The sequence below is a fragment of the Desmodus rotundus genome, chromosome 12, assembly GCF_022682495.2.
Source record: "Desmodus rotundus isolate HL8 chromosome 12, HLdesRot8A.1, whole genome shotgun sequence".
NCBI lineage: Eukaryota > Metazoa > Chordata > Mammalia > Chiroptera > Phyllostomidae > Desmodus > Desmodus rotundus.
Window position 1 is genome coordinate 37,110,974 of NC_071398.1, and position 27,346 is coordinate 37,138,319.

Genomic DNA, 27,346 nt, shown 5'->3' on the forward strand with positions numbered 1-27,346 from the left:
GTGGTTCACGCTGAATTTCCAGAAACGTTCCGAATAGGCGCTTAGTGAGCATAGAATTTAGGAAAAAATAAATCCGTCTTCCTCAAAGAAGGCTGGAATGAGGCGGGCAAAACCCCCCACAGGTTTCCAGAAGAGCATTTCTGCGCCCTCTGCTCCCACCCCAAGGCCCAAACTCAAGAGGGAAGGTACTGGAACGTCATCGATCAGCCCAGGGGAAAGGGTAGCAGGAACCCCGGGCTTACCGGGCTTTCGCTGACCCTTCAGCCAGATTTCACCTATGCAAGCTCCGCCCCTTTCCCTAGCGTCAGGGGCGGGCCCAGGTGCGCTCTAGGGAGGAGGATGGCAGCGCAGGTGCCTGCTTCCTGCGCCTGCGCTCAGTGCGTCCCGCCTCGCCAGGTGGGCCCCGCCCCCTATCGGACAGGCCACCTTCGGCGGCTCCTTCCAGGCGGCCGCCATTGGCTCCAGCCCTCACGGAGCACTTGGGCGTCTGGCGTGGTTCTGAACGGTGGGGAGTCGCTGTGTGTTACTGGAGACAAAGAGGGGAGTGAGGAATGTTCTCCTGAATTGTGGGCATAGGAATCGGAGAGTCCTCACACCAAAGGTCCGAGAAAGGAGCTTTCCGACGACTTCAGCCTGAACGCTAGCGCGGCCCCTCTGCGAGCGTCCGCACCTGAACGCCAGGCGCTCCAGTGCGCGTGCGCCGCAAGGGGCATCCCGCACCTGATCGCGAGACCCCAACGGCAAGCGGCTCGAAGCCTCACCTGCGCGGCCGTCATGGCGGAGCTGTGTGGGCCGAGGCGGGGCCGGGCGCTCCTCGCCCTGCTGGCGTCGCTGCTTCTCCTAGGGGCCGAGGCGGCGGACGGAGAACCTAACATCCACGGTGAGGACCCGGGCGGGTCTCCAGAGAGGAGTGGATGGCTGAGAGGCCGAAGGCGGGGCGTTAAGTGCGGGGAGTAATTTGGGGTCCGAGGGGCCCTGGGCAAGGTTTGAGCGGGGAGACTTGGTGGAGCCAAACCTGGGACACTGGGAGTTCTTGGGAGTGAGGGCAGACGGAGGAGTCAGGGTTGAGAAAGTTTCCTGTGGGAGAGAGAGGAGATAAGTGTTATTGACCAAGGAGTCACGTAGCGCCGCCCCTCCCTGTGGCGGGAAGGGGTGGGAGGCCGTTGTGGGGACCACCAGCCTCTTCCTGACAGCGGACAGTTTCCTGGCTCAGGAAAGCCCTGGGAGCCTAGGCCTAAGAGGATGAGGGTTGCCTTAGGTGACTTGATGGCCATTTTGCTTCAGGGAAGAAGGCCCACCCCCACCTCTTTAGATTTTGGACTTCAGCCTCCCGAGAAACCTTTCTGGTTCAGCTGCAATAGAGCGCCTCCAAGAAGCTAGGTGGTTTTCGGTGATATTCACAGGAAGGAGAAGAAAAGCGGAAGTATTGGGGGGAGAAATTTTGCCAGGTGCCAGAGTAGGGGGGGGCGCCTTGGTATACGAAGAGTATTGGCTTTGAGGGGCTGGGCTTGAATTCATTGGATTGGTTCTTAAGAGGTTGGTGGAGCATGAGTTCGGATTTAAACCTCTTCGTTCTAAGGAAGTTCGGCTGGAAAGGTCTTTTTGAACAAGTGTTGTTAGAACCATAACTGCTTGAGACAAGCGCAAGCGGGCTTTGAAAATAGTTCTCGAAAAAATTCATTGTTCAGCAAAACTGAGTCCCTGCTCTGTCCGGGACAGTGCTGGCACAGGTGATGGCAATTGTGACTCAGACAGGCCAGGTGCCTGCACTCACAGAGCTTATATTCTGGTGGGAGAGGCCAAGGCAGTGAACATTTAAACAGAGCACTTGTTACAATAGTCACAATATTAAATTACTAAGAAGGAAATGAATGGGGCGAAGTACACAAATGGGGTGATGCAAGATAATGGGGGCCACATTTTCCCCAGTATAATCACCTAAAATTTTATTCTCTGTGGTGAACAAAGAACAGCTTGCAAATTACATTTCCCCCCCAAAAAAGTACACCATTCAGATTCCACATATATTTTTTGAGGCAATTTGCTTCTCTTGCCATGCTTTCTCTTTGACTTGCCCTGTGACCTGGATACATAAATACCTGTGTTCTTAGTTTGCTCCTTCTCTTGGTCTTTTCTGACCTTCAGCAAGACCGGGTTCCTAGAATTGTGCCCCTTTTCCACCCCCATCCCTCCTCAGGTTGGTGGGGAGCCTGGCTTGTGAACAAAGAAGCCAGCCTGCAGGGCTCCTGGTAAGATCCACAGGGAACCAGAAACAGATTTGTTTCTTCCTTGTTTGTAGTCCAGCTTGACTAAGTAAAAAAGGGCCATACTGGCACGGAGAAGAAATGTGCCAAGCATCCTCTTTGAGAAATGAAATGCTCTCCAGAAAAATATAATAAAAATGTAATAAAAAGCACTTGATAGTACATACTTGAAAATATGCCTGGTGAGGGCCACTTTGGCTGGGTAGTCAGGGGAGGTCTCTGAGGAGGGCAACACCTGAGTGCTACGATGAATGAGGAGGTAGCAGCCACCCTAAGACCTCAGGGATGAGTATCCGGTTGGAAATAATGGAGTACAAAGGCCCTGAGGTTGGAACACACTTGGTTTTCAAGGAAAAGACCCAGAGGGCCAGCCAGTGAGTCTGGAGCAGGGGAGGGAGAGACTTGGAGGAGGCTGTGAGGGGGAGAGATAGGCAGGAGCCAGGTGACTTTATAGGTATAGGCCAGTATATTGGATGAAAAGAGGAAGCAGAATGAGTGTGCACCAAGTCATAACCTGCTGTAACTTCGGAAGACTTCATTTCCCTATGCCCACTGCAAAGAGGAAAAAATTAGTTAATGGGGATGTCGAGAGCCAGTGGGGAGAATCTCAGCTCTAGAGGACCAGGAAGCAGGAATGATTATTCTTTATTCTTTGTTCATTATTCTTGCAATCTAAAGCAGGATTTGTCAGCCCTTCTGGACTTTTGTAGATGAAGTAGTTATCTAAGGAAGTACAGTACCTTCTAGTTACCTGGCCTGGACTTGGTCAAAACTGACTTTGGGGCTAACATCTATTGCTTACTCTGAGCTCAGGAGGGTTATTTAATCCTTGAGATAACCTGGTGTGGTGATAAAGTTACAGGTCTTATCTAAGGTCACACAATAGTAATTGACAAAGCCAGGTCTGGCTGCAGGGGCCTTCTGTGTTCTCAGTGGACTCCCTGGCTGCGCAGCTGGCTGGACCCACTGACCTTTCAGAAGTACTCCTATCTGGCTGGGTCAACTAATGCCCTCGCTTATCTGAAGTTGTTTATTTGAAAGCTTTTAACAGTTTTGATTTTTTTTTTCTTCTCTCCCGATGGCTTTGATTTTCAGAGTTGTTCTCCAGCCACATGCAGCTGCATAGGATTCTGACTGATGAGTAGGGTGGAGAGGGGGAAGTGTGTAGTGAACATGTGTAAGGGGGTGATTATAATGGTAGATCAAGGGATTTAATCTGTATGAAGACTTGAGGGGGCTGCAGGGTCATGGGAAGGTCACAGTGCCAATTCGTTGCTGAAGTGGAGGTTTTGGAGAAAATGAACTAGAAAGATAAGATGTGATGGGCACTGAGTGAGGTGCATGAAACTGAAGTTCTGAAGAGGCTGCAGTTATTTTTTTTAAATATTTTATTTATTTTTAGAGAGAGGGGAAGGGAAGGAGAAAGAGAGGGAGAGAAACATCAATGTGTGGTTGCCCCTCGCACACCCCCAACTGGGGACCTGGTCTGTGACCCAGGCATGTGCCCTGACTGGGAATTGAACCAGCGACCCTTTGGTTTGTAGGCCAGCACTCAGTCCACTGAGCCACACCAGCCAGGGCAAGGCTGTAGTTTTTGAGACTAGGTCTAGGCGTGACCATGGGAGGGAGGGAGGGCTGGGGGAGGACAGGATCACTGGAGGAGAGGAGGTCTGGGAACCAAGAGACCAGGACAGTTCAAGGATCACCTTCCTGGATACGGAAATCCCCAGCAATGGTGATGGGAACAGGAGGGTGGAGGTGAGCCTGAAGATAAAATCCTGGAGAGGTGAGGTGTGGTGGTCTGGGTCAGAAGATGTTGCACAAGGTAGGCACAGTCTGCTGTGATGACAAGATTCATAGCTGGGCCCTTGGGGAGAGGAGGGAGGGAGAGCAGTCTGGAAGTAGCACCTGGGAGCACTTGGAAGGGCCTCGGCAGAAGAGAAGAGAAGGCATATCCTCCGGGGAGACTGGGTTTGGTTAGAGATAAGAGAGTGACACTGTTTAGGGAAGCGAATGAAAATATGAGCGATTTTGCTTGAGATAGATCACAGGTAGGAGAGGCCTCAGGAGTTGGGGGAAGGGAAATGGTGACAAAACAGGACAATGGGAAAGTGAGAGGTAAGAGGTAACTTAAGAGGTAACTCGCTGGGGCTGATGTGATAAGCAGGTGAGAGGAGTGTCATGAGCTTATAAACAGACCTTTCTGTTGAGGCCTCAAACAGACTTTAGGGGACTTACACACTTTCTAGGATTGGGAATTTTTTTAATGGAAAAAATAGTGTTTTGGCTTTGCCTGCCGCCACCAGGCCTATGTTCCCACAAAGCACCCCTGGGCCAGGGCCCATCAGTCCTTTTGGTCAGGCCAGGTGCTCCTCTCCTTCAGTGTCTATTTATTCACTCTGCCTGCCCCCATTTGAGTTCTGACCCCACCTTAAGAATACGCTCCACTTTGTAAATGGATGTGGATAAAACAACTCTATATAAATTGTACAGCAAGTGTACGTATGTGTGTTACTGATACTAGGGAGGGAAAAACCACTCTTTATCGGGTGGCCACAAAAGTGCATAATTTTTCTCTCTTCCCCCGGTGGTAAGTCCTGGTATTTGCAGGGCCCCCAAATATGTCATTTTGATCAATACAAGGAGAGATAATGTATTCCTCTTCAAAGTAGAACCTCAAAAATTCCTTTAGGGAGTGGTCAGTTAGGTTTACTTCCTATTGCTAGTAACTTTATGCCCAACCCAGGGCATCAAAACTGTTCTTAGTGGTTACTTGGCTCGTAGTTCTTGGGACTTAGGCTGAGGAGAAGTATGGCATTTGAGAGCTTCCCCTGCACTTTGAGGTGACCTTCAATTTCCATCAACCTCTTGGGTTAATTACAGTGTCCCCAGAACTTTGACTAAAAGGGTGAACTTTAACTTTAGCAAATCTGCAATAAGCATGTTATTACTCAATACATTTTTCTCCTCGTCGCTGCCATGGATAGTTGTAAACTGGGTGGTCAAAGACAGTGACAGATAGGAGCTAAAGTGCAGTTGGTGTTGGTCCTCAGCTGGGGTTCTCCAAACTATTATAGCACCTTCTGGTATTCTCCTCTGCCATACCAGAAGCTCTTGTTCTGCTTGCAGGCAAGAAGGTTTGGTTCCAGGGCAGTGTGAAATATTTATTCAACATATATTTATTGAGCACCTACCAAGCTTTAGTTTTAGGCCCTGGAAATAGAGCAATAAAGGAAGGAGACAGCTGCCAATCCATGGCATTCACATTGTGATGAGAGGAAGATAATACAATAAACAAATGAGCAATGAATATAGATCTGGGGGTGAGTACTGGGAAGAAAAGTAAGGTAAGGTTTGGTGTGCTTAGTACTGAAAAGATGGCCTTTGAGGCTGAAATGCCAGCAATCCCTAAAGAACATTCAGGGCCTTGCTTTTAGGTCCACTTAGAGAGAGTGGCCTTTCCCTGGAAGAAGAAAGTGGAAAGAGATACTTTCCAACCAGAAACATTCCTTTGCCCTGATCAGCATTTTAGAGCGCAGCCTGGGACAGAGAAAGTAAACTTCTCTTTCCCCCCATACCGCCCCACCGTTCCTCACTTCACCTATTCCCAGACTCATTTGCCTGCTCGGGCTTGTCTCTCGGTGGTTGGCCTGGCAGCCACGCCTCTGTTTGCCATGTCCTGAGGGTGACAGGGGAGACCAAATGCGATTCATGAGGGGGAAGAGAACTATGAAGAGGGCACACCAAAATGACTTCATTAACCCGGGAGGCCTTGGTGGCCCACTGGTCACATGACTAATGCAGAACTCACAGATGAGCCAGAAGCATTAGCTTATGGATTATGGATGTCTGTGTCTGGCCCTGGTCACAAATGTCATTTTATGTGTTGTTTCAGACAAGATCTTTCTGAAAACTCCCTGTGAAAGACTGTGAGGCCCAGGAACTTTGTAGTTTAATTACTTTGAAGTTCATTTGAAGTGCATTTTTCATCATCAGAAAGCCACTTTAGAAATGAGGGTAATTTAGTTCTTTTTGAGATATTTAAGATGGATCTCACCAACAGGGTCCTAGATCCATGGCTTCAGAAAAGCCCCTTAATCTGAAGTTCCTAAATTCACGTGTGTGGCGTTTTGTCCATGTGTGTCCCAGGGTCTCATTTATAGTCTAGGGCATGTTCTTTGGGGGGGAGGTGGGAAAATATTAGATATTAGAATAGTTTGTGACGTTTCAGAGGGCCAGTCTATATAAATACACAGTATGTCTGTGGTACTGGAATTTTTTCCTGGGGTGAAGAGGAAAAACATGTCTGAAGTCTCCTTTGGTGGGGAGGGTGGTGGTCATAAAAAACAGGTTGAGAAACGCTGCTCTAGGGAGATGGTCTGTTCGGTTTTAGCAGTTTCTGGAAATGGTCCATAACTCAAAAATTGTTAAGAACCCCTCCATATAAATTAAAAGACTGTTCCATGAAAGACTTTGAAACTACTTATTTCCCTGTTGTTCATATGGGCTACTGTATTTCCAGTCATGGATTTAGGTAAGGGTAGAATTTATAGTCCTGTTTGAGTGATGGGTAGGAGTGCTGGTTTGCATTGTGCTGAGTTTATGAAATGTAAACTTTATATCTAAAACACAAGGTATTAAGCCTTATGATTTGAGTTGGCTTTGTCATTGTAAATGTTCTTTCCTCATAAATACCTAGGGTTTATTTTTAAATTTCTGACTTCTTTTTTTTTTTTCTTTTAAGATTTTATTTATTTCTTTTTAGAGAGAGGGAGAGAAATACTGCCTCTCACATGCCCCTAGCTGGGGACCTGGCCTGCAACCCAGGCATGTGCCCTGACCAGGAATCAAACCAGTGATCTTTTGGTTTGCAGGCCAATGCTCAATCCACTGGGCCAGGGCCCTAGGGGTTATTTTGAAGTTCCTGAATTACTTACCTTAATAATGACAACTTCCAGAAACCTGAACCTAGAGGAGATGGGCAGTTAGTAGTTTTACATCCTGTAAACAGAAGCACTAGAGTATGTAAACCTATCCAAAATAAGGGGATCTATAGATCATCTTGAAATAAGGCTGATTATAAAATAAATGTCAGCTTTGGAATTTGGCATGGTAGAATTAAACAGCTTGCTTACCTCTCTAGTATTCGGTACCTCTTCACTCACACAATGAGTCAATCCTTGGAGTAAAGATATTTGCAGTGCAAATGGGTAACTATGGTGTATTTTTTACTTTTCTCCAGTACTGACCTTGGACTTTCTGTCCTTGAACTCTTTTTTAAGATTGATTGATTTTTAGACAGAGGGGAAGGGATGGAGAAAGAGGGAGAGAAACATCTGTGTGGTTGCCTCTCGCACGCCCCCAACTGTGGACCTGGCCTGCAACCCAAGGCATCTGCCCTGACTGGGAATCAAACTAGCAATCCTTTGGTTCACAGGCCGGCAGTCAGTCCACTGAACTATACCAGCCAGGACTGCCCCTGAACTCTTAATCTCATGATAATCTAGTGGTGCAGGACTTGGATCTGTGTGGTAGTTTACTGTTGTCTTACCTTAGGTGAAGATAAGGAATTTTATTTTAGGCATGGCAAATGGTCACACAGCAGAAAAACCAAGGGAGGGAGTGATTGAGTTGATTTAATCGAGTCCTTGACCTGAGATTGTACTTTTGGTTTTCCATATTCCCTATATCCTGTCAGTCACCACATTCAGTTGGACTTTCCAGTAAAGTGTGTCACCCTTCTCTTTATGTTCGTTCCCACTGTCCCTGTATTAGTCTGGTCTTCATAAAAGTAGAATAGAAAAAAAGTATGGTATCTAATATGTATTCCAAGCTTTATACCAAATGTTTTAAACTCTTCTAATGGGTCATAAACTATTATAATCTTCACAAGTCTTATGTTACTAGCCTCTATATCAAAGAGAACCCTCCCTTTTGGATTGTTTTTAAGGATATCTGAGCAGGCCTATGGAATTTAGCTCAATGGGGCCAGTGGAGGGGCCAACTGAGTCTCCTTACCCTAGTGAATTCAAGTTACAGTGAGCAAATGCCCTTTCCCAGACAGGCCCTTGTCAAGATAGCCTCAAGATTAACAGCGCATTCCTTAGCAGGAAACATAGTCTGGAGGTCACAAAAGGGGACTTTTGCTAAGAAACTTGCCAAAAACCACTTTTGTACTAACTAATTCTAGAACAGATATAAATCACACACAGGGAGGCCTTCACATCAACTTGGGCTGAGTTTTATTTATAGTGTCCTCAAGGTTGTTCTCTTGCTAACATTCTTAGCCTTTTTCCCTAACCTAAAAAGATTTTAAAGTGAAACTCTCCTGATTATTACAGAATACTGTTGACATCAGATGTGTGGGTTTTTCCACATCAAGTAATTCCCGAGTTCTCAGTGGACACTGATGGAGTATCCTACTCAGTTTTGACAGTAACTACCCAGAGTTGGCACAGACCTGACTGGTTAAGGGCTCAGTGTCACAAAAACAGCACCTCCCTCCTAGATGCCACTTAAAAATCCCAGGTCGTCTGCCCTGGCTGGTGTGGCTCAGTGGATTGAGCACCAGCCTGTGAACCAAAGGGTCACTGGTTCGATTCCCAGTCAAGGCACATGCCTGGGTTGCAGGCCAGGTCCCCAGTAGGGAGTTGTAAGAGGCAACCATACATTGATGTTTCTCTCCCTCTCTTTCTCCCTCCTTCCCCTTTCTCTACAAATAAATAAATAAAATCTTTTTTTTTTTAAGGAATGTGGGGTTTATGCATTTTCCAGCTTTATTAAGAGGCTTATACATTTTTGTTGCGTGTAGTGGTGTTCCCATGTTATAAATGAGGAAATGACAGGGAGGTTAAGAAAATATCCCCAGGTAACTTCAGCTGGTGAGAGGCAGCTATTCCTGCAGACCTAGGTCCTTTATCGGAGTTTCTACACGCTTTCGCCAAAAGTCTTCCTTATTGTGTCACTCCCCTATACCAGAGCCTTAGGTCATTTCCTTTGTACCTTGTTTGGCTTATAAGCCCTTTGAATTTAGGGTGTGATTGTGATATTTTAGCTTGTGTGATTTATTTTTTTTCTTTTTTCTATCCAAGGGAGCTTTGTGGCTGTAATTGAATTGTAAACCCCTGGAGGGTAAGAACCACATCCCTAGTCAGTGCCGTGTATGTAGCATGGCTTGGAGGGTTCCAATTTATGCCACCATTTGTCCCAGGGTAACTATTTTACTTATTTATTTTTTATTGTTCAATTAAGCTGTCCCCATTTCCCTCCCATTACTCTCCTCTGTCCCAGGGTAACTATTAACGATATCCCATTTTGTTTTGAAAAGTGTCATAATAACTTTTGTGGTCACCCTATTTACATACAATAGCTATTCACCAAACACTTGTGGCTTAGTACTGTTCAAGATACTAGGGAATTTAGTATATTCAGTTTTAAAATCACGTGGTTTATTATTATTATTTTTTAATCCTCACCTGAGGCCTCCCCCCACCTTTTTTTTTTTTAGAGAGGGGGCAGGGGAGAGAGTGAAACATCCATGTGAGAGGGAAACATTGATTGGTCACCTCCTGTATGCAACCTGACTGGGGATCGAACCCACAGCATGTTGTTACAGGACTACCCTCCAACCGAGCCACGACAGCCAGGGCTTATATTTTTTAACTGAAAAATTTAAGCAAACAAACGGGATCATAATCCATTGTTCAGATAAAGCCCCTGCTGACTCAAACTGTATCAAAAGATACAGATGAAAAAGAAAACCTATATATATATAAAAGTCTTCCTCCTTTAATTCCTTCCTCTCAATGATTAGATTCATACATGTGTCTAGATTAAAAGTTTAAGAAAGGAATTATAATATAGAAACCATTCTTTTGCTTTTTCCCTGTCTTTGGCTTAGATTTTTCTGTACCAGCACATGTACATTTGCCTGTTTTTCACAACCTCTGGGTATTCCATTATGTGAATGTCTCACAGTTATTAACTGGCACAAACAACATGTTTTTGGTGGTGAATTTTCAGCTGTTGCAGGTCTGTGGAAACCAAACCCTTTGTGGCGTGCCTGGTCTTTGAAACTCTTGAATTACATGATTCTTCATTACTTTCTTTGCTTTTTGATACTGAGGAGTGAAATGTGCTTTGTCTTATTTTTTTGTGTAAAATATGATTTTCAAATGTCCAAGGGTTTTTGTATCAAATAATTTCTCTTTGACCATTATCCCTTAGAATTCTAAGTGGCTTCAGTGGGAAGAGAATAGCTGTTTTTAATGATGGAAGGGTGTGCTGCAGCCTTTATAGCAAAGGATAAACCTGAGTAATACATGGTCAGTGCTGTTATAAGAAATGTGAACCCATTTATATGGAACTACAAAAGGCCCCACATGGCAACAGTGATCCTGTGAAAGAAGAACAAAGTTGTAGGAATCACACTACCTAATATGAAACTATACTATAAGGTCATAGTAATCAAAACAGCATGGTACTGACATAAAAACAGACACATAGATCAATGGAACAGAATAGGAACCCCAGATAATAAACCCACACCTTTCTAGCAAATTAATATTTGACAGAGGAAGCAAGCACATACAGTGGGCTAGAGATAGTTTATTCAATAAATGGTGTTGGGAAAATGGACAGATAAGTATAGAAAAGTGAAACTAGACCACCTTCTTATACCACACACAAGAATAAATTCAACATGGGTCAAAGACTTAAATGTTAGACCCCAAACCATAAAAATCATAGAAGAAAACATAGGCAGTAAAATCTCGGGCATTGCTCATAGCAATATTTTATAGGATATGTCTCCCTAGGCAAGGGAAACAAGAAAAAATAAACAAATAGGACTACATCCAACTAAAAGGTTTTCCCACAGCAATCACCAGCAAAATAAAAAGACAACCCACAGAATGAGGGAACATACTCTAAAAAGGAGTTAATATCCAAAATTTATAAAGAACTTACAAAACTCAACACCAAAAAGAAAAAAAAACTAACCCAATTAAAAAATGGGCAAAGGACCTGAAGATGCTCAACATCACTAATCATCAGAAAAATGCGAATTAAAACCACAATGAGATATCATCTCACATCTGTCAGAATGGCTGTCATCAATAAATCAACAAACAACAAGGGCCGATGGGGATTTGAAGACAGGAGAACCCTTTTGCACTGTTGATGGGGATGTAGATTGGTGCAGCCACTGTGGAAAGCAGTGTGGAGGTACCTCAAAAAATTAAAAAAGGATATGCCATTGAATAACAGTAAAAAATTTAAATTAAAAATAAATAAATAAGGATCTGCCTTTTGACCCAGTGATCCCACTTCAGGGAATATATCTGAAGAAACCCGAAACACTAACTCAGGAGAACCTAAGCACCCCTATGTTCATTGCAGCATTATTTACAGTTGCCAAGATATGGAAGCAGCCCGGGTGTTTATTAGTAAATGAGTAGATAAAACAACTGTGAGACGTTTACACAATGGAATACTACTCAGCTATAAAAAAGAAGAAAGTTTTTATCACTTGCAAAAACATGGATGGACCTGGAGAACATTATGTTAAATGAAATAAGCTAGTTAGAGAAAGACAAATACCATATGATTTCACTCATATGGGGAATCTAATGAAAAAACTGAACTAACAAGCAAAATAGACTCAGATGGAGAACAGGATGGCAACTAAGGGGAGAGGATACGGGGGTGGAGGGATTGAGCAAAAAGGAGAAAGGACTCATGGACACAGACAATAGTGTGGTGATTCCTGGGGGGCAGGCGGTGTAAGCAGACTAAATGGTAATGGGAAAAAAACAAAGATTTTAAAAAATGAACCCTAGCAGTCTATGTGATGGCTTCTGACTACACGTAAGATTGAGTTCTGTAGGGGTGGAAAATCTGAACAGGGTGTTTATATTGTGGGAGATAAAAATTGTATTGTCTTGCCCTGACCAGTGTGGCTCAGTTGGTTGGAACATCTTCCCACAACCAAAAAGGCATGAGTTTGATTCCTGGTTGAGGCACATACATACCTAGGTGGCGGGTTTGATCCCCGGCCAGGTAGGAACAGGAGGCAATCAATAGGTGCTTCTCTCACGTCGACGTTTCTCTCTTCCCCTTCCTCTCTCTCTAAAAGCAATGAAAAAAAATGTACTCAGATGAAGATAAAAAACATTTTTTTAGTGTCTGTAACTAAAGCTTTGTTGGCATGAAAGTCCTATTTTGGCTGAGATTCCTTTTATGCCACAGTATCAGAGTTGAGTGAGAACTGTGTGGCCCACAGCACCTGAATTATAGTTAGGCCTTCCTTTGCAATGTTTTCATCATGCAAGAATTTCAGTTAACACACTTTCATTAAATAATTTCAGTCCCCTAACAACAGGGCTCAGATTTCAGGGCTCAGGTTACCACAGTATAGTAACTGTGAGTACTTGGTTACAGGGTTCCCAGGGTTTCACTGTAAACTGCACACACGCATGGTGATTGCTCATTCATTGCACACCTGTTAGTTCGTACATAAAGCGTGTAGCTGTGCTGCCTCCTTGTTTCCTATAAACCTATATGATAGTGATATATACATATATATAGTGATAAACCTATGTGACTTTATAAAAATGGCTAATCAGTAGAGGGAATTGGCCAAAAAAGACTCCAGTGCAGCAAAGAGAAAAAGTGGTAATGCCAGAGTGAAATTCCAGTGGAGCATAAGTGGAGTGAGTGATAGAACTAGCTGTGGGAATGTTGATTCTACCTCCGATTGAGAGACTGGGTATGCAGACACAGGAACTTGGTGGGGGTCCACTTAGTGACAGAAGTGTGGAAAGTGGTTGTGGCAAAAAGGATGATGTCCCAGAGGACATAACATGGGCAAAATCCTCCACAAGAAATAAAGTAACTCTCAGAGTAATTTTACTACATTGAAAGAGCAAAGGATAAAAGGTTGGAGGCTGATAAAAAACTAGAAGAAAGTACGACAGTTCCCTTGGGCTAGTTGAAAAGATGCTTGCTCCCTATCCTAAGTTACACTATGACTGAAGGCCATCTCAATCACTGTTCAAAGTATGCATGGCAATTTTTATTTTACAAAGAAATTTAAACTTAAAAAAAAAAGATTTTATTTATTTATTTTTAGACAGAGGGGAAGGGAGGGAGAAAGGGAGAGAAACATCAATGTGTGCCTGCCTCACGCACTCCCCACTGGGGACCCAGCCTGCAGCCCAGGCCCATGCCCTGACCAGAAATCAAACTGGTGACCCCTTGGTTTACAGGCCTGCACTCAATCCACTGAGCCACGCCAGCCAGGGCTCAAGTTCCTAATGTTTTAATTTAATGTACTAAGCAAATATCTGTTTTACTGATTTTTTATTCTATACCTTTATCACCCACAGTTTTTAATGTTTTGACCAAAAAACGTTAAAGGTCTTGCAGCAGTCACATTTTTTTCCTGTTGATTTGCATGATTCCATACTGGCATGCAAAGAGAGTACTGCCTGTTTGTGCTGTTTGACCCATCATAAAGTTTACTGACCTTTGCTTTAGAGAAAACAGATGGTTCGGAGGAGGAAGGCCATTTCCTGACAGGCTTCAGGCTTGTGAGATGATCGGGCCTTTTTATGAGACTTACAGTGAGCCAAGGTGTTCTTTCGTTTGTAACATTCACGGGAGTAAAAAATGTGGCAAGGACTACAGTCCTAGGAAAATCATTTTCTGTTTGTTTTAAAAGTAAACTGACTTTGAATAGGTATGAAAACATGAATAAAAGAACACCAAATTCAAGGCGGTTGTTAATTGCAAGTGGAATTGAAGTACAGGGTGTACAAAGTATTTCAGCTCTATCGATGTTTTAGTCCTTTAAGTTGTTAGAATTTGGTAAAGCTGAGAAGTGGATATACCAGTGTTAGGATGTTTTCTCCACTCTTCAGAATGTTTGAAATATTTCATTAAGGTAAACTTATTTTTCAGAGTCGGCACAGCTGCAGTTGTGTATTTTTGAAGAATAAGTAGACACCATCTTCCTCAGCCTGTGAATTGAAGTAGATTGATAGTGCCTGGGAGCCTAACACCAGGCTAACATTTCTGTGATGTCCTTGTTAGGAGGTGACGGGTGATTCCAGCCAGCTGCGCAAAGAGGGAAGTTGTCTGAGCCATTGGCTGGGTGTCTTGGTTAAAGTTCTAGTGATTTTATAACCTGAGAAACCTGTTTTCCATGACAAAGACCTACTTGTTTGGCAATTTTGTAATAGCTACTGTTCAAAATGCCTGCCAGGGTTTTATAATTACATGGTTCATATATCATGTAGTGACTTTTTAAATGATTTTATTTATTTTCAGAGAGAGGGGAAGAGAGGGAGAGAATCATCAATGTGTAAGAGAAACTTCAGTTGATTGCCTCTCACATGCCCCTAACCCAGGGAACTGGCCCACAACCCAGGCATATGCCCTGATTGCAAATCAACCCAGCGACCTTTTGGTTCACAGGCCAGCACTCAGTCCACTGAGCCACACCAGCTGGGGCTGTACTGTGTGATTTTTAACCATTTTTGATGATTTTCCAAGGGAATATTACTGTTTCTTGAAGGCAGAAATTCTAGTTTTGCATATTCTGAAGCGAATATACCCAAATTCAGTTCCCTTCAACTTTTCCTACTCTGTGTTTTCAGAACATGCGAAGTTTTTAATTTTGCATTAGCTTTTGTGAACATACAAGTAGAATGTAAGACATCTTTCATGATTATTTCTTAACGCTACTCTAAGACCAGTATATCATTTTGTCATCTCCGAAATAATAGAATTATTAAGAAAGAGCTTCTTGAACTATCCAACCAAATGTCCCTCAGCCTTGGCCAGTTTCTTTGGTATAATGTTGTCTCTAACCCTGTCAGAGAGTGTGACTGGAAACAGAGACCCAGCTGAGGGCCTGGCCTTGGTGAGCCCTGAGATTATGATAAAGGTCTTCAGGAATGTTGTTTTTCCCACTGCCTGTGGGTTTTTCCCTCCAAGGGGTCGTTACATTAGGTCATTACTCCCTAATCAGACCATTGTGGATCAAATGCACATCCATGTCTGCTGCTCACTTAGCTTAACCCCCCAACCAGGCCTGTGTCCTTGTCCGTAAAGGACAGACAAGGGATGTTACTGCGTGATTCACCGTTTTATCCTGACCATCAGAAATAGTGCGTGTAATGTGCCTGGCATAGTGCTTGGTGAAGGCAGTAAACAAGATGTCAAGAAATAAGTAATGCCCTGCGTTTTTATTTTGATCTACCAAAGTAAGGTACATTGACATTTTTTAAGTTCTTTTAAGGAAGGTAAGTCATAGAAGCCATCTTACGTACTAAAAGTATTTCTGACTTTTTGTACGAGCTTTTTGGAGAACAACGAAAAAGAAAATGCATTGGTGTTGTTTGGGGTGAAAGTCAAGAATGCATAGCCTGTGTTTACCAAAGGAACACTGTCTCCTTGGAAACAAGCAAATAAAAACAAACTTATTTTTCATGAGTTTACTTCTCTCAAGCCTAGAGAGTAAATATTTGTATCGTGGAGGCTCAAAAGCAATTGAGTTAGTAGAAGCATGTGACAAAATGAGATTTTCCTCCATTGACGCAGAGCTCCTCCGCTCACAGGAGCACCTGCCTTAACACAGTGGGTGGGTGGCGGGTGGGCGTGGTAGACCTAGCTTTGGCCAGTTAATCTGCAACCTAGAGCTCTTTTACTTTTAGTCAAATAAAATTTGAGTAAAAAGATTACCTTTTCTCTTTTTTTTATCATAGGAATTTTCAAATGTACACAACAAAGTAATGAAAAAAGTTTTATGGGCCCCTATAGGCCATTCAGCTTCAACAATTATCAATATTCTCTCTTTCCAGACAGATCGTATTTTTCTCTTATAATGGAGACATTTCTAAATTTCCCTGGGACAAGAGTGAAGTCTCTCCATCTCCTACTCAACCCAAGGAACCTGAAAATAGGCTGCTTTTGAGCACAAACTATGAAAAGAGTGTGTGATAATTGAGAGCAGCTGTGAGCAGCTGTCTGGGACAGAATGGCCTCCCAGGCCCAAAAGATGTGTAAGGAAGGGATCAGCACATCTGCCGAAAGAACATTCCAGGCTGGAAAGATGCATCCCAGAGGCAGGCCTGGGAGAGGATGTGCAGAGGAGAACCCTACAGTAAATTTCTCTTACTTGAATCCCAGTGACATGCTGCGTTCAGCTTGCTCTCGGGTCATATGCTGGTGAATGTAGACATGCAGCTAATTCCCCTGACAGCTGTTTTCTTAGCTGTCATCCTCTTGTGTATTCTCCTCGGCAGCAGGGATCAGCATCCCTGTGTCTCATCAGTGCCGGCGCTAAGTGTGTGTGTCTGTGCCTGAAAATTGAGGGCCACACTCTGGGCAGTGTTGACTGACTTCGCCGAGGAAACTGCCACCCTCTCCTGGATAGGCTTTCCCCTCCTCTCTGCAAACCCTCAGACTTCCGTACCTGCACAGAGTGTGTATCTGCTACCCATGCTTGTGGAAAGCCACCAAATTTCCCCCCTTCATACTGTGGTCACCCTGTTGAATTGGTGTCTGGTTGCTCTTGCCTTGAGCTTTGTTCAGCCCTCTTGCGGGTTTTGTTTTATCCTTTTTACTTTTTAAAAAAACTTTATTATTGACTGATTGTAGAAAGAGAGGAAGGAAGAGAGAATAACATTGATTTTGTTGTTCCACTTACTTATGCATTCATTGGTCGATTCTTGTATGTGCCCTGACTAGATATGAAACCTGCAACCCTGGCATATCGCGACGATGCCCTAACCAACTGAGCTTCCTGGCCAGGGCTCGGGTTTTGTTTTGAGGTACAATTCACATACTACATGGTTCACCCATTGAAAGTGCACAGTTCCACCCTTGGGTCTGTGTCCAAAAGTCTATACCTGCAACTACTCAGAAAACAAGAACACATAGCAGTCAGGGTGCTTTCCAGGGCGCTCAGCTGGGCGGGGCCTCGGGCAGGCTGTTGCTGCCTCTGGTGGCTGGGTGCTCCCTGCCATGTTGTTGATTTCAGTTTGGGGTCACGAGTGAGTGGATCTGGTGTGAACCCTCACTGTTTTGTCTTGGTGGCAATGCTGCCACTGACATTTGACCAGCCATGAATCTCATACAGAGAGCTCTCCTGCCTTGTTTTCCCCGGGCTGGGTTAATTGGGGATGTTTTGTAGCCTTTGGCACACTGTTGAAAGCACCTGCTCCAAATGCATAACCAGCTAGTTCTGGTTGATCTGTTACGGACAAAAGGTGTCCCTATTTGTTATTTTTTAAAGATGTTGTTTATTTTTTTTTCTATTTATTGATTTTTAGAGGGAGAAAGGGAGAGAAACATCGATGTAAGAGTTGTATCTTGTACCTGCTCGACCTGGGACTGAACCTGCAGCCTTTCACTTTGCGGGATGATGCACAACCAACTGAGCCCCACCAGTCAGGGATATCCCTGTTTTCTTTAAAAACTGCTTTGTTAGGCCTGGCCGGTGTGGCTCAGTGGATTGGGTACCAGCCTGCAAACCAAAGGGTCGCCAGTGCGATTCTCGGTCTGGGCACTTGCCTGGGTTGTGGGCTGGGACCCTGGCTGGAGGCGTGCAGGAGGCAAACAACTGATCGGCGTTTCTCTTACACGTCACTGTTTCTCTCCCCGTCTCCCTCCCTCTCTTCCCCTCTCTTTAAAAGTAAATAAATAAAAATCTTTTAAAAAATACTGCTTTATTAAAGTACCGTTTACATACCAAAGATCACTTGTTATAAGCATACAGTCAATCCAGCCCTGGCCAGGTGGCTCAGTTGGTCGGAACGTCATCCTGTGCACCAAGATTTTGCGGGTTTGATCCCAGGTCAGGGCACATACAGAAGGCAACCGATTGCTGTTTTCTCACACATCTCTGTTTCTCTCTCTTTCTCTCTCTCCCTGTCTCTTCCTCTCTAAAATCAATAAACATATTCTCAGGTGAGGATTAAAAATTAAAAAAATAAATTATGAATTTAGGTGATTTATATGGACTTCAAAAAATACTAAGCATACAATCCAGTGATTTTTGTACATTTACAGAATGTACAACCATCCCCACAATCCAATTTTGGAACATTTCCATCATCTCAAAGATCCTTGGGCCCGTTTGCGGTGACTCCCCCACCACACTCCCTAGCACCAGGAGCCGTTAATCCGTATCCTATCCTATTGATTTGCCTTTTCTGGGCATGCTGTATGATGCTACTCATGTCACATGTCCAGATAAGGGGGTGAACAAAAGGCAGCCAATTAATGTGTCTCTCCCTCTCTTTCCCCCTCCTTTCCTTTCTCCCTAAAAATAAATAAAATACTTTAAAAGGCAAAGGAAAGTGAATTAATATCATTCTTTAAAAAAAAAAGTTCTCAGTTTGTTTATTTTTTGAGAGGAGGGCTAGGGAGGGAGAAAGACAGGGAGAAAAACATCGATGTGTGGTTGACCCTTGTGCACCCCTAACTGGGGACCCAGCCCGCAGCCCAGGCATGTGTCCTGACTGGGAATCAAACCAGGGGCCCTTTTGTTCACAGGATGGCAGTCAATCCACTGAGCCACACCAGCCAGGGCAGCTTATTTATTTTTTAATTTAGTTATTGATTTTAGAGGGAGGAAGGGAGAAGAGAAAGAGAGCAAAACATCAAGTTGTTGGTCCACTTATGTAATTTATGCATTCATTGGTTGCTTCTTGTGTGTGCCCTGACCAGAGATTGAACCTTCAACCTGAGCGTATTGAGATGACACTCTAACCAACTGAGCCACCTGGCTGGGCCTTTCTTAGGTTTTGTGGAAACTTAAGTATGAAATGGTCAGCTGGGACAGAGAGTGGGTAGGGAAGTTTAAGAAAGTTTCCCACCCTGGCCGGGTAGCTCAAATGATTGAAGAGAGCAGCATCCTGTACACCAAAAAGTTAGGGGTTTGACCCCCAGTCGGGGTACATATGGGAAGCAGCCAATAGATGTTTCTCTCTCATATTGGTATTTCGCTCCCCCTCCCACTCTCTAAAATTAATAAACTTTTTTTAAATTTTTCTATATTTTTAAAGATTTTATTTTAGAGAGGGGGGAAGGGAGGGAGAGAAACATCAATTGGCTGCCTCTCATGCGCCCCCCAACCAGGGAACTGGCCTGCAACCCAGGCATGTGCCCTGACTGGGAATCTAACCGGAGACCTTTCGGCTCTCCAGCCAGTGTTCAGTCCACTGAGCCACACCAGCCAGGGCTAAACATACATATTTTTTCTTTCTTTTTTACGGGAAAATGAAGGGAGGGTGAGAGGAAAGGAATGGGAAGCGGGGGAAGGTTAGGTTCGTCATGAGGGGCCCTAAGAGTGCCAGTGTGCTCCCTTCCTGACTCCCATCAGCTGCACTGGTCTTAGCTCCCCTTGCCATGTGATGGGACATATATTCAGAAGGACCTTGAAGTCTGTTTTTCACCTTTGAATGTCATAATTCTGCACTGGATGTGTGTGTGTCTTTGTTAATGGGGGCAGAGACAAAATCAACATGCAAATACAGTTTTTTGTAGAATACAGTTCAGTGGGTGAGTTGCTTTCTTTGTTGTTGGGTGATGTACTTTTTTCTTGTACGAGGAGGGAATCACCAACATTGTAGAAACAGCTCACAGACAGACTGCTCAAACTGAAGCTCTGGCCCTCCTCCTGGGGCTCTGGAAACCTGTGGGCCTTCTCCTGCAGGTCTGGGCATGTTCTCTGCTGCCAGGGTTGCCCTGCTAAGCTAACTGGTCTCTGCTTTGTGTTTTAGATTTTTGCCGAGTTCCAAAGGCAGTGGGAAGATGCCGGGCCTCCTTCCGCAGATGGTGGTACAATGCCACGGACGGATCCTGCCAGCAGTTCGTATATGGAGGCTGTGGTGGGAATGACAATAATTACCTGACCAAGGAGGAGTGTCTTGAGAAGTGTGCTGGTTTCACAGGTTAGACAATGGTAGTTGAGGAAGTATTATGAGAGTCAGGTTATTCACTGTGGTGTGGGTGGCTTTTGCTCGTCACTAGTTCTTCACAGGTGGGTTTAAAAAGCAGAAGAAACAGGCACAATGCGAAGGTCATCCACACAGTGGTCTCACAGCTGGAGCAGGAGGTAGTGGGCGTGACTGCGTCTTCCCACAACTTCCTTTCTCCCACTACTGAGTGCAGGTTCTGTATCAGACTCAGTATAGGAGGAAGTGGCTTCCCCTTGAGCAGAGTCCCCCAGGTCCACTCAGACAGGCTGCCCCACTTACTCTCTGGGCATTTGGGTTATTTTTACTTCTGGGACAAGTGACTTGAGGAACTCACCCAGCCAGCCAAGTTCTGAGTCAAGTGAAAACTAGAGCATACTTCCTGGAGTCCATCCTTCTCCCAGGCCTCACCTGCAAGGATTCTGTGAAATCAAGATAACATTCACCTGGCAGTCTCACTGTTTAAATAAAAACTTAGAGCCCCACACTGAGACGCAAGGGACCTTTTGATGGCAATGAGACATTGGCCCTCTGGAGCCTGCTCCTACCCAAGTGTTCCAGAGACTGAAGGATTTGGCCAGCCAAACTGTCAAACATTTTCATTGGCAATCTCCCTAACATCATTACATGACTTCTCACATTCTTTCTTGACGGCTTGGCATCGACATTAGGACTCGGATTCTGATTCTGTGTCAGGATGTGCTGGTGGTGCCTTTACTGCTCCTTGCACACCACCAGCCTGTGAGTCCATGTCCTGCGTCTTGGTGGGGTTTTTATGTTTCCTCAGTCACTGGGTGATCTCACTGGGCCTTGTGCTCTGCATTCAAAAGTCAGGTAAACATGTAAAGAGGTAGGGGGAACAGTTGTCTTGGCTATGACTTGAGGTTTGAAACATAGTGCAGAGCACACAGGCCCGCCAGTGACTGAGTGCCTCGGGGAATGTTTTACTGATCTTTGTGTGCCTGGTGCCCAGCAGGTGCTCAACAAGTGTTTGGAAAGCTGGGGTGGCAGGATATTGTTTTTGGATCATACAGGCGAGCTCCTCCCCTTTCAGGGAGCAACTGGCAACTTTACCAGATGATGACTGAGGAAAATAGCATTTATTTAATTTCCCATCATCAGCTAGGATCTGATGTGGGGGGAGGAATTAGAGGAATATTTTTGTTACTTTTTCTGTTCTTCCTTAATCAAGAGTTGATTGTAGGGCCCTGAGCAGTGTGGCTCAGTTGCTTGGGCATCGGCCTGCAAAGTGAGAGATAGCCAGTTTGGTTCCCAGTCAAGGCACATGCCTGGGCTGTGGGTTCCGTCTTTGGTCAGGGGCGTTCGAGAGGCAACCAATTGATGTTTCTCTCTGACATCGATGTTTCTCTCCCTTTCTTTCTCCCTCCCTACCCCTCTCTCTAAAAACAAATAAATGAAATCTTTTAAAAAGAAGAGTTGACTGTAGGAAGTGTACCTGCCTGTTCTGGTTACTCCTTATTTTCTCAGGAAGACAGTTGTTTTAAGAGTGCAAGCAGCAGGCACTAAGGCATTAAGACAGGAGGTCACTACAGGGGGCCGGGAGTGGTTGTGTTTTGCTGTCAGAAGACAGACAGCTGTTTTTGGTTCCGAGTCTGGCTCCAGGCTTAAGGGCCCAGAAAGCTGTTTCTGGGCACTAAAGCATGGCTCCATGCACTGCACATCTCTTGAGACGTCTTTCGTGCACCTGTGCGAGAGCTTGGACTGCCAGAGCAGCTCGGTGCTGGAGCATTTTGCCAGCATATTGTGTCCCAGGCAGGCAAGCTCTGTGGGAAGCCACATGATAATGAGAATGCCAGTTTATTAATTTATAATGAGAACCAGAACCACCCAGGGGACCAGACACTCAGCAACCCTTGCCTGCACCTGTAGTCCACGTAGGTAGTTCTCTTGGCCAAATTCCCAGAAGATTACTTGATGAGAGAGGCCGAACAAGGGGAGCTGGTTTGTGATATGGACGTTCAGTGGCATCTGGTCAGGCCAGCCCCGTGCCTCGCCGGAAGCTCTGTGTCTGTTGGTACCAGTAAGGAGATGGGGAGGCAAGGTCCCTCCCTCCTGGACCCTGCCAGCTCTCCCTTTTTTGGGCTTCCTTAAGCAGCTAGCCTCTCCACTTCACCCAATTACATGGTGAGAGACAGATAAAATATACATAATGTAAAATTTACCATTTTAACCATTTATAATTGTACAGTTCAATGGCATTAAGTACATTCACACTGCTGTGCACCCCCTTAACTTTTTAGTTCGGAAGGTGGGATAATACAGTTAACAGGTTATTTGGCTTTGGCAATCATACTGTCTTTTTACATTCATTTTACACGTCTTAGCTCCAGTTCCCAGTGAGTTGATCTTCAAATTTAACCCACAAGGAAAGTCTTGGTTCCTTATTTCCAAGTTCTGTCAGGTTTGTAGTCCTGCATGTGCATTGAAAGGCCCACATATGTAAAAATGGGAGTAGCCATGAGAGGCCCACAGGGCATGACCTCTCAGGGACACAGCTCGTTTAGTTTCACTGGTGATCTTGGAGGAAGGTGCGCTTTCTCACTATGCGGTTTATTTGTGCTTTGTAGAGAACACCATTGATGGTCTGGCCACCAGCAGGAATGGAACAGATTCCTCTATCCCAAGTGGTACGTTCTTAAAGGACCCAGGTTGAATGAGGCTGTCCAGATGGGTAACTGAAAGGACATTTGCAATCTGGGACTTGTACAAGGGCTTCCACCTTCTGGTTCTGTTTACTTGGCATTGGCAAACAAGGGCTCTGCCTGGGCTGCCACCTTTTGGCTCCTTGCCAGCATCTTTAACAGAAAGGAGGGCCGAGGGATTCTGCAGTGCCTCTGAGCCGGCCTCAGCTTCTTCCTACAGGTCAGGGGCTTGTGGTTGCCTCCCATGTGGCTCAGGCCCCTTCCTCCTCTCTGGGCTGGCCTCTGTTGTCTTACTGCCCCCCACACCCCCCTTTCCTGGCCTGTTCTGTTTCCTCTGCTCCCTGTGATCCCTTCCATCCCCTTCCCTGTGCTGAGTCCCGTCCTCTGCCACCCTGCCTCCATTCCCACGGCAGTCCGGCAGTCCTTGATCTCGAGCTTTGTGTTAGCTTGCTTTGTAGTGCTGACAGCAGCTGCCCTATTCCTCCTTTATGATTAAGGACTCAGCTTCAGGAGCCTGATGTGAGTGGTACAGATGCACTAGCAAGTCCAGCCCAGCTTTCCCAAAGGCCAGTTCCCAGGCAGTGGGCCCTGCTGGGCAAGATCTGCTGTGGAGGGAGGGAATCTGCCCCCACCCCATTGGAGGACAGTCCCCAGTAGGCTAGTGGTCACACACCAGCTGCTACTTGGCTCTGCCTGTGACACCAGTGCTCATGTGAGAGTAACTGTTTATTCTGTAACTTGAAGAATGCTGAAAGTTAGGCTAGAGTCACTTCCCAGCTTTGCTAGGCCAGGAATCCTATGACCATCCGGGCCATTGCTTTGCCTGTGCTCACTGTTATTCCTAAGCCGGCCTCTCCAAAGTCATCCAGCACCCTGGGTCACTGGCACAATAGCTCTGAGTTCAGTCCCGAAGAAAATTTCCCCAGAAGAGTAAGGGAGGGGACTCCTCGCTGTATAGAGAGTAAACAGGACTGGTTTCCTCATCACCCCAGAAGTTGGGGCTGGGATTCGTTTTCATAGGAACCCCTGGAGTGGAGGCAGGCCTCCCCCTCCGGCATCCATTCAGTGTACAGTAGAGCCCGTTAGAACTGGAGGGGGTGGAGCAAATCCGCCCAGGAAGGGGAGAGCCACACCCTTCCTTCTAGGGGCCAGTGCCCACAGTCCTCGGTGGGCCCTTTAGACTCAGCCCCTGCCAGTCCACGTGTCCCGTGACTGCCCCAGCCTCCCTGACATGGATGTTTGTGTTTTAGTTCCCAGAAGGCAGGATTTTGATGACCCTTCCAGCAATATTTTCGACTACGAAGGTATAACTTTTAAATTTATTTTTCATTTTAGATAATAGAAAGTATAACTTTTAAAAAATATATGTGGGCAAAACGTATTTTCTTTACTTAGTTGGAATTGTGACACACTTCAGAATTTCCACTAAGGAAATTGTAGCTTGAGGCTTCCTGGCCTTTCCCAAGTGGTGGAATGAATGCGTGGGAATCCCCAGGGCAGCAGGCTGCAGGAAGCTGTGCTCCGGAGGAGGTGCAGCTGCAGGCCCTGCCCACCAGCTGTGTGGCTGTGGGCAGGTGACTGTAGCTGTGCCTCTGAGTCCCTGAGTATAAAAACTGAGGGGCCTGGGACAGATCTCCTAGAGACCAAGGAATGCGTGGAAAGTACCTAGGACAGTGCCTGGTAGGGGAACCTCCATAACAACATAAGTCTGGTTGTGCAGAGAAGGGTACTACAGCTGTGGAGGAGGGTGTCAGGTGGGTCAGGCTGACCATGTCTCTAGTTGACCAGTTTCTATGGCAGAGAGACAGTTCTCCCTTGGCTGGCAGCTGTGTGACTGCCCGGGAGCATTCCAGCTCCATTTCCACACTCTGCACCCTGCTCATTTGTGCTTCTCGGGCCCTCCGCCCCCAGAACACTGCACCGCCAAGGCGGTCACAGGGCCTTGCCGCGCTTCCTTCCTACGTTGGTACTTTGATGCCGAGAAGAACTCCTGTGATGACTTTATCTATGGAGGGTGCCGGGGCAATAAAAACAACTACCTCTCCAAGGAGGCGTGCATGAGCCGCTGCTTTGGTGAGTCTGCCTGATCCCTGGATCCAAGAAGCAGTGGTGGGTGGACGGCCCTCCCCGAGCTCATCCCACATCCCTAAAAAAGGCTGTGGAAAGGCTGTCATCCTTCTCTGGCTCCCTAATAGGGAACAGGTAGGCTTTGGCCCCTAGACATGTCCTAGGTCCCCACCAAGGTAACAATGCCTTGAAGAACTGGAAGAAGTAGTACCTCAGAAAGAGCCCACTATGAAGGCCCAGGGCTGAGGGGGATCTTCAGGAGGCAGCAGTTCTCGGGGGAAGGGGACTGTGAGCTGACCTTGGGGTTATGTGTTCTCTTCCAGGCAAGCAGATGTATCCCGTCCTGCCCCGCAGCACTAAAGGTAAGTGGCCTTTTGCCGCCACCCCCCACCTGCCTGCCTGACTAGACTCAGCTGTGTTTTTGCAGGCTCATGTTGTCTTGGACACATCATCCTTCACAATAAACATCTTCTGGTAGAAAGTCGTGTTTCTGCACGAGAATGGCCAGGCAGCTTGGAACATGTGGCAGATGTTTGTCCCACCACAGAGTATGTGGCGGGGGCTGGAGTGAGGCAGCTGCAGGGACTGGAGGGAGCGAGTCCTGCTGTTGGGCACGCGGACTCTGCTGCACACGGGCCTGAGTCTGACTCCAGGTTTAGAGGGAACTCTGGTCCGTGGGGTAGACAGAGGTGGTTGTGGGTGACAAGAAGGAAGTTGGAGACCTTGCTGTGTGCGAGGCACAGCCAGTGGCCTTGTCCCCAAGCAGTGTGGTCTGACAGGGAGGCTGGGCCTCTCGCTTTTGTTTCTGATTCTGAGCTTGAGTCAGGGAGGATAGTATTTGTAAAAGGACCTGCCACACTGGTTTGGTCTCTTTCCACCTGTTTCCCTAGTAAGGAGCCCTGACCTGGCCTGCTGCCTGCTCTCTTGTAGAGGAGGGATGCGGCTAGAACTGGTTTGCCAGGCCTGGGCAGAAAGCAGGCCATCAGGAGTGTTGCTGGGGTAGGGCAGAGTGGAGAGGGACTCGCCCCTATGAGATTCTGTAGCCAGGCAGGGAGAGGGAACTGGGTAGCTGCCATGGGAGCCACATTCCTTAGGTGGAGTCCCACCTGAAAAGAAAGCATCTTCACGGACCAGTGGGGTGACCACTGTTGAATTTACCAAGGCCATTAAGAACACGAGGGTCCCCTGACAGCACTGCCCCAGATAAACCCTTGCCTCCGCCCTTACCTCATTCTACAGTCAGCCATCCAGCCACCTGCAGGCCCACCTTTGTCTGGGGCTGATTGTGGGGGCGGAGTGGACACAATACCTGGGGTTTTATGTTTCCACACATGCCAGAGGTGTGTTTTTTACTTGGGCTTGGGACTCCTGTACAGCTTGCCCCTAAGAGGTGAAGGGAAATAGTTGAAGTGGGGCTGTTTGTTCAAAAAGAAGGAGCCCAAGTAGTCGCTGTTTGTGTGCACGTAGCACGGTGCCTCCTTGTTTTCAGGAACCAGCTTGTTAGGACTGTTCTTCCTGGATGGGTGGTGTCAGTTCTCCAGACCTTCCAGGTTGGGTGGGGGGATGTGGAGCACAAGGGCTGTTGGGTCTTTGCCCTGAGCCCCTAGGGCACCCGTGACCTTCCTAAGCCCTGAGCTGCACCACTCTGGCATGGCTGTCCTCATCCCACCAGCTCTGAGGCCTCTCTCTCGTCTCCAGTGGTGGTCCTGGCAGGGCTGTTCGTGATGGTCCTGATCGTCCTGCTGGGAGCCTCTGTAGTCTGCCTGGTCAGGACGGCACGGAGGAACCAGGAGCGCGCCCTCCATGCTCTCTGGAGTTCCGAGGATGATAAGGAGCATCTGGTGAAGAACACGATAGTGCTGTGAACACCCGGTCCCCGGGAGGCTGCCCTTCTTCAGGATTCCAGATCCACTGTCCATGAAGAGAACCTGGGGAGGGAGAGGGGAGAGAACTATAGAATGTGTGTGTGCTTTTTAAAATAGAGTGATTGATTTGTATTTTTGTGATTATTAGGGCTTTTTGTCTGTTTGGTACTTCAGAAGTTAACAGGGCTGCTTCCTGGTTCTCCCGGGGCAGGTTCGCTTTGGAAACCCTCTAATGGTTCACTCTCGGAGCGGCCTGGCCCCAGACCAGAAGTTCCTCTTTGATTTCTTTACTCCAGGGATAATTTTCTTTGTTCATGTTGAAGCCTTTTTGCCTCCCTTCCCATCACAAAAGTAATGTTTTAATAGTTTCCTTTGTTTGATTTGTGGGTTTTTTCATTTTTAAATAACCAAAAACAAAAGTTTTTTTTAATTAGGATTCTGAAAAGGAAGAGAGTAAAATGTACAGATTTAATAAAAAGGATCTTCCCTTTTAAAATAAA

The 27,346-nt window shown here is 46.1% G+C and overlaps 1 protein-coding gene across 1 annotated transcript; it reads left to right on the top strand.

Annotated features, from left to right (window-relative positions):
- Positions 1-411: 411 nt before the first annotated feature.
- SPINT2 (serine peptidase inhibitor, Kunitz type 2) lies at positions 412-27,346 on the top strand. The gene is made up of 7 exons (XM_024577496.4): positions 412-880; positions 20,057-20,227; positions 22,840-22,899; positions 24,165-24,218; positions 24,826-24,987; positions 25,305-25,343; positions 26,680-27,346. The coding sequence occupies exons 1-7, from the start codon at positions 775-777 to the stop codon at positions 26,844-26,846; spliced, it is 759 nt and encodes a 252-aa protein (XP_024433264.1). The 5' UTR covers positions 412-774; the 3' UTR covers positions 26,847-27,346.

Bases quoted from the DNA above. Each gene is read 5' to 3' on its own strand.
- SPINT2 (XM_024577496.4), top strand. From the start codon at position 775: ATGGCGGAGCTGTGTGGGCCGAGGCGGGGCCGGGCGCTCCTCGCCCTG. The intron at 881-20,056 runs GTGAGGACCCGG...TTTGTGTTTTAG, and splicing joins CGGAGAACCTAACATCCACG to ATTTTTGCCGAGTTCCAAAG. The intron at 25,344-26,679 runs GTAAGTGGCCTT...TCTCGTCTCCAG, and splicing joins CCTGCCCCGCAGCACTAAAG to TGGTGGTCCTGGCAGGGCTG.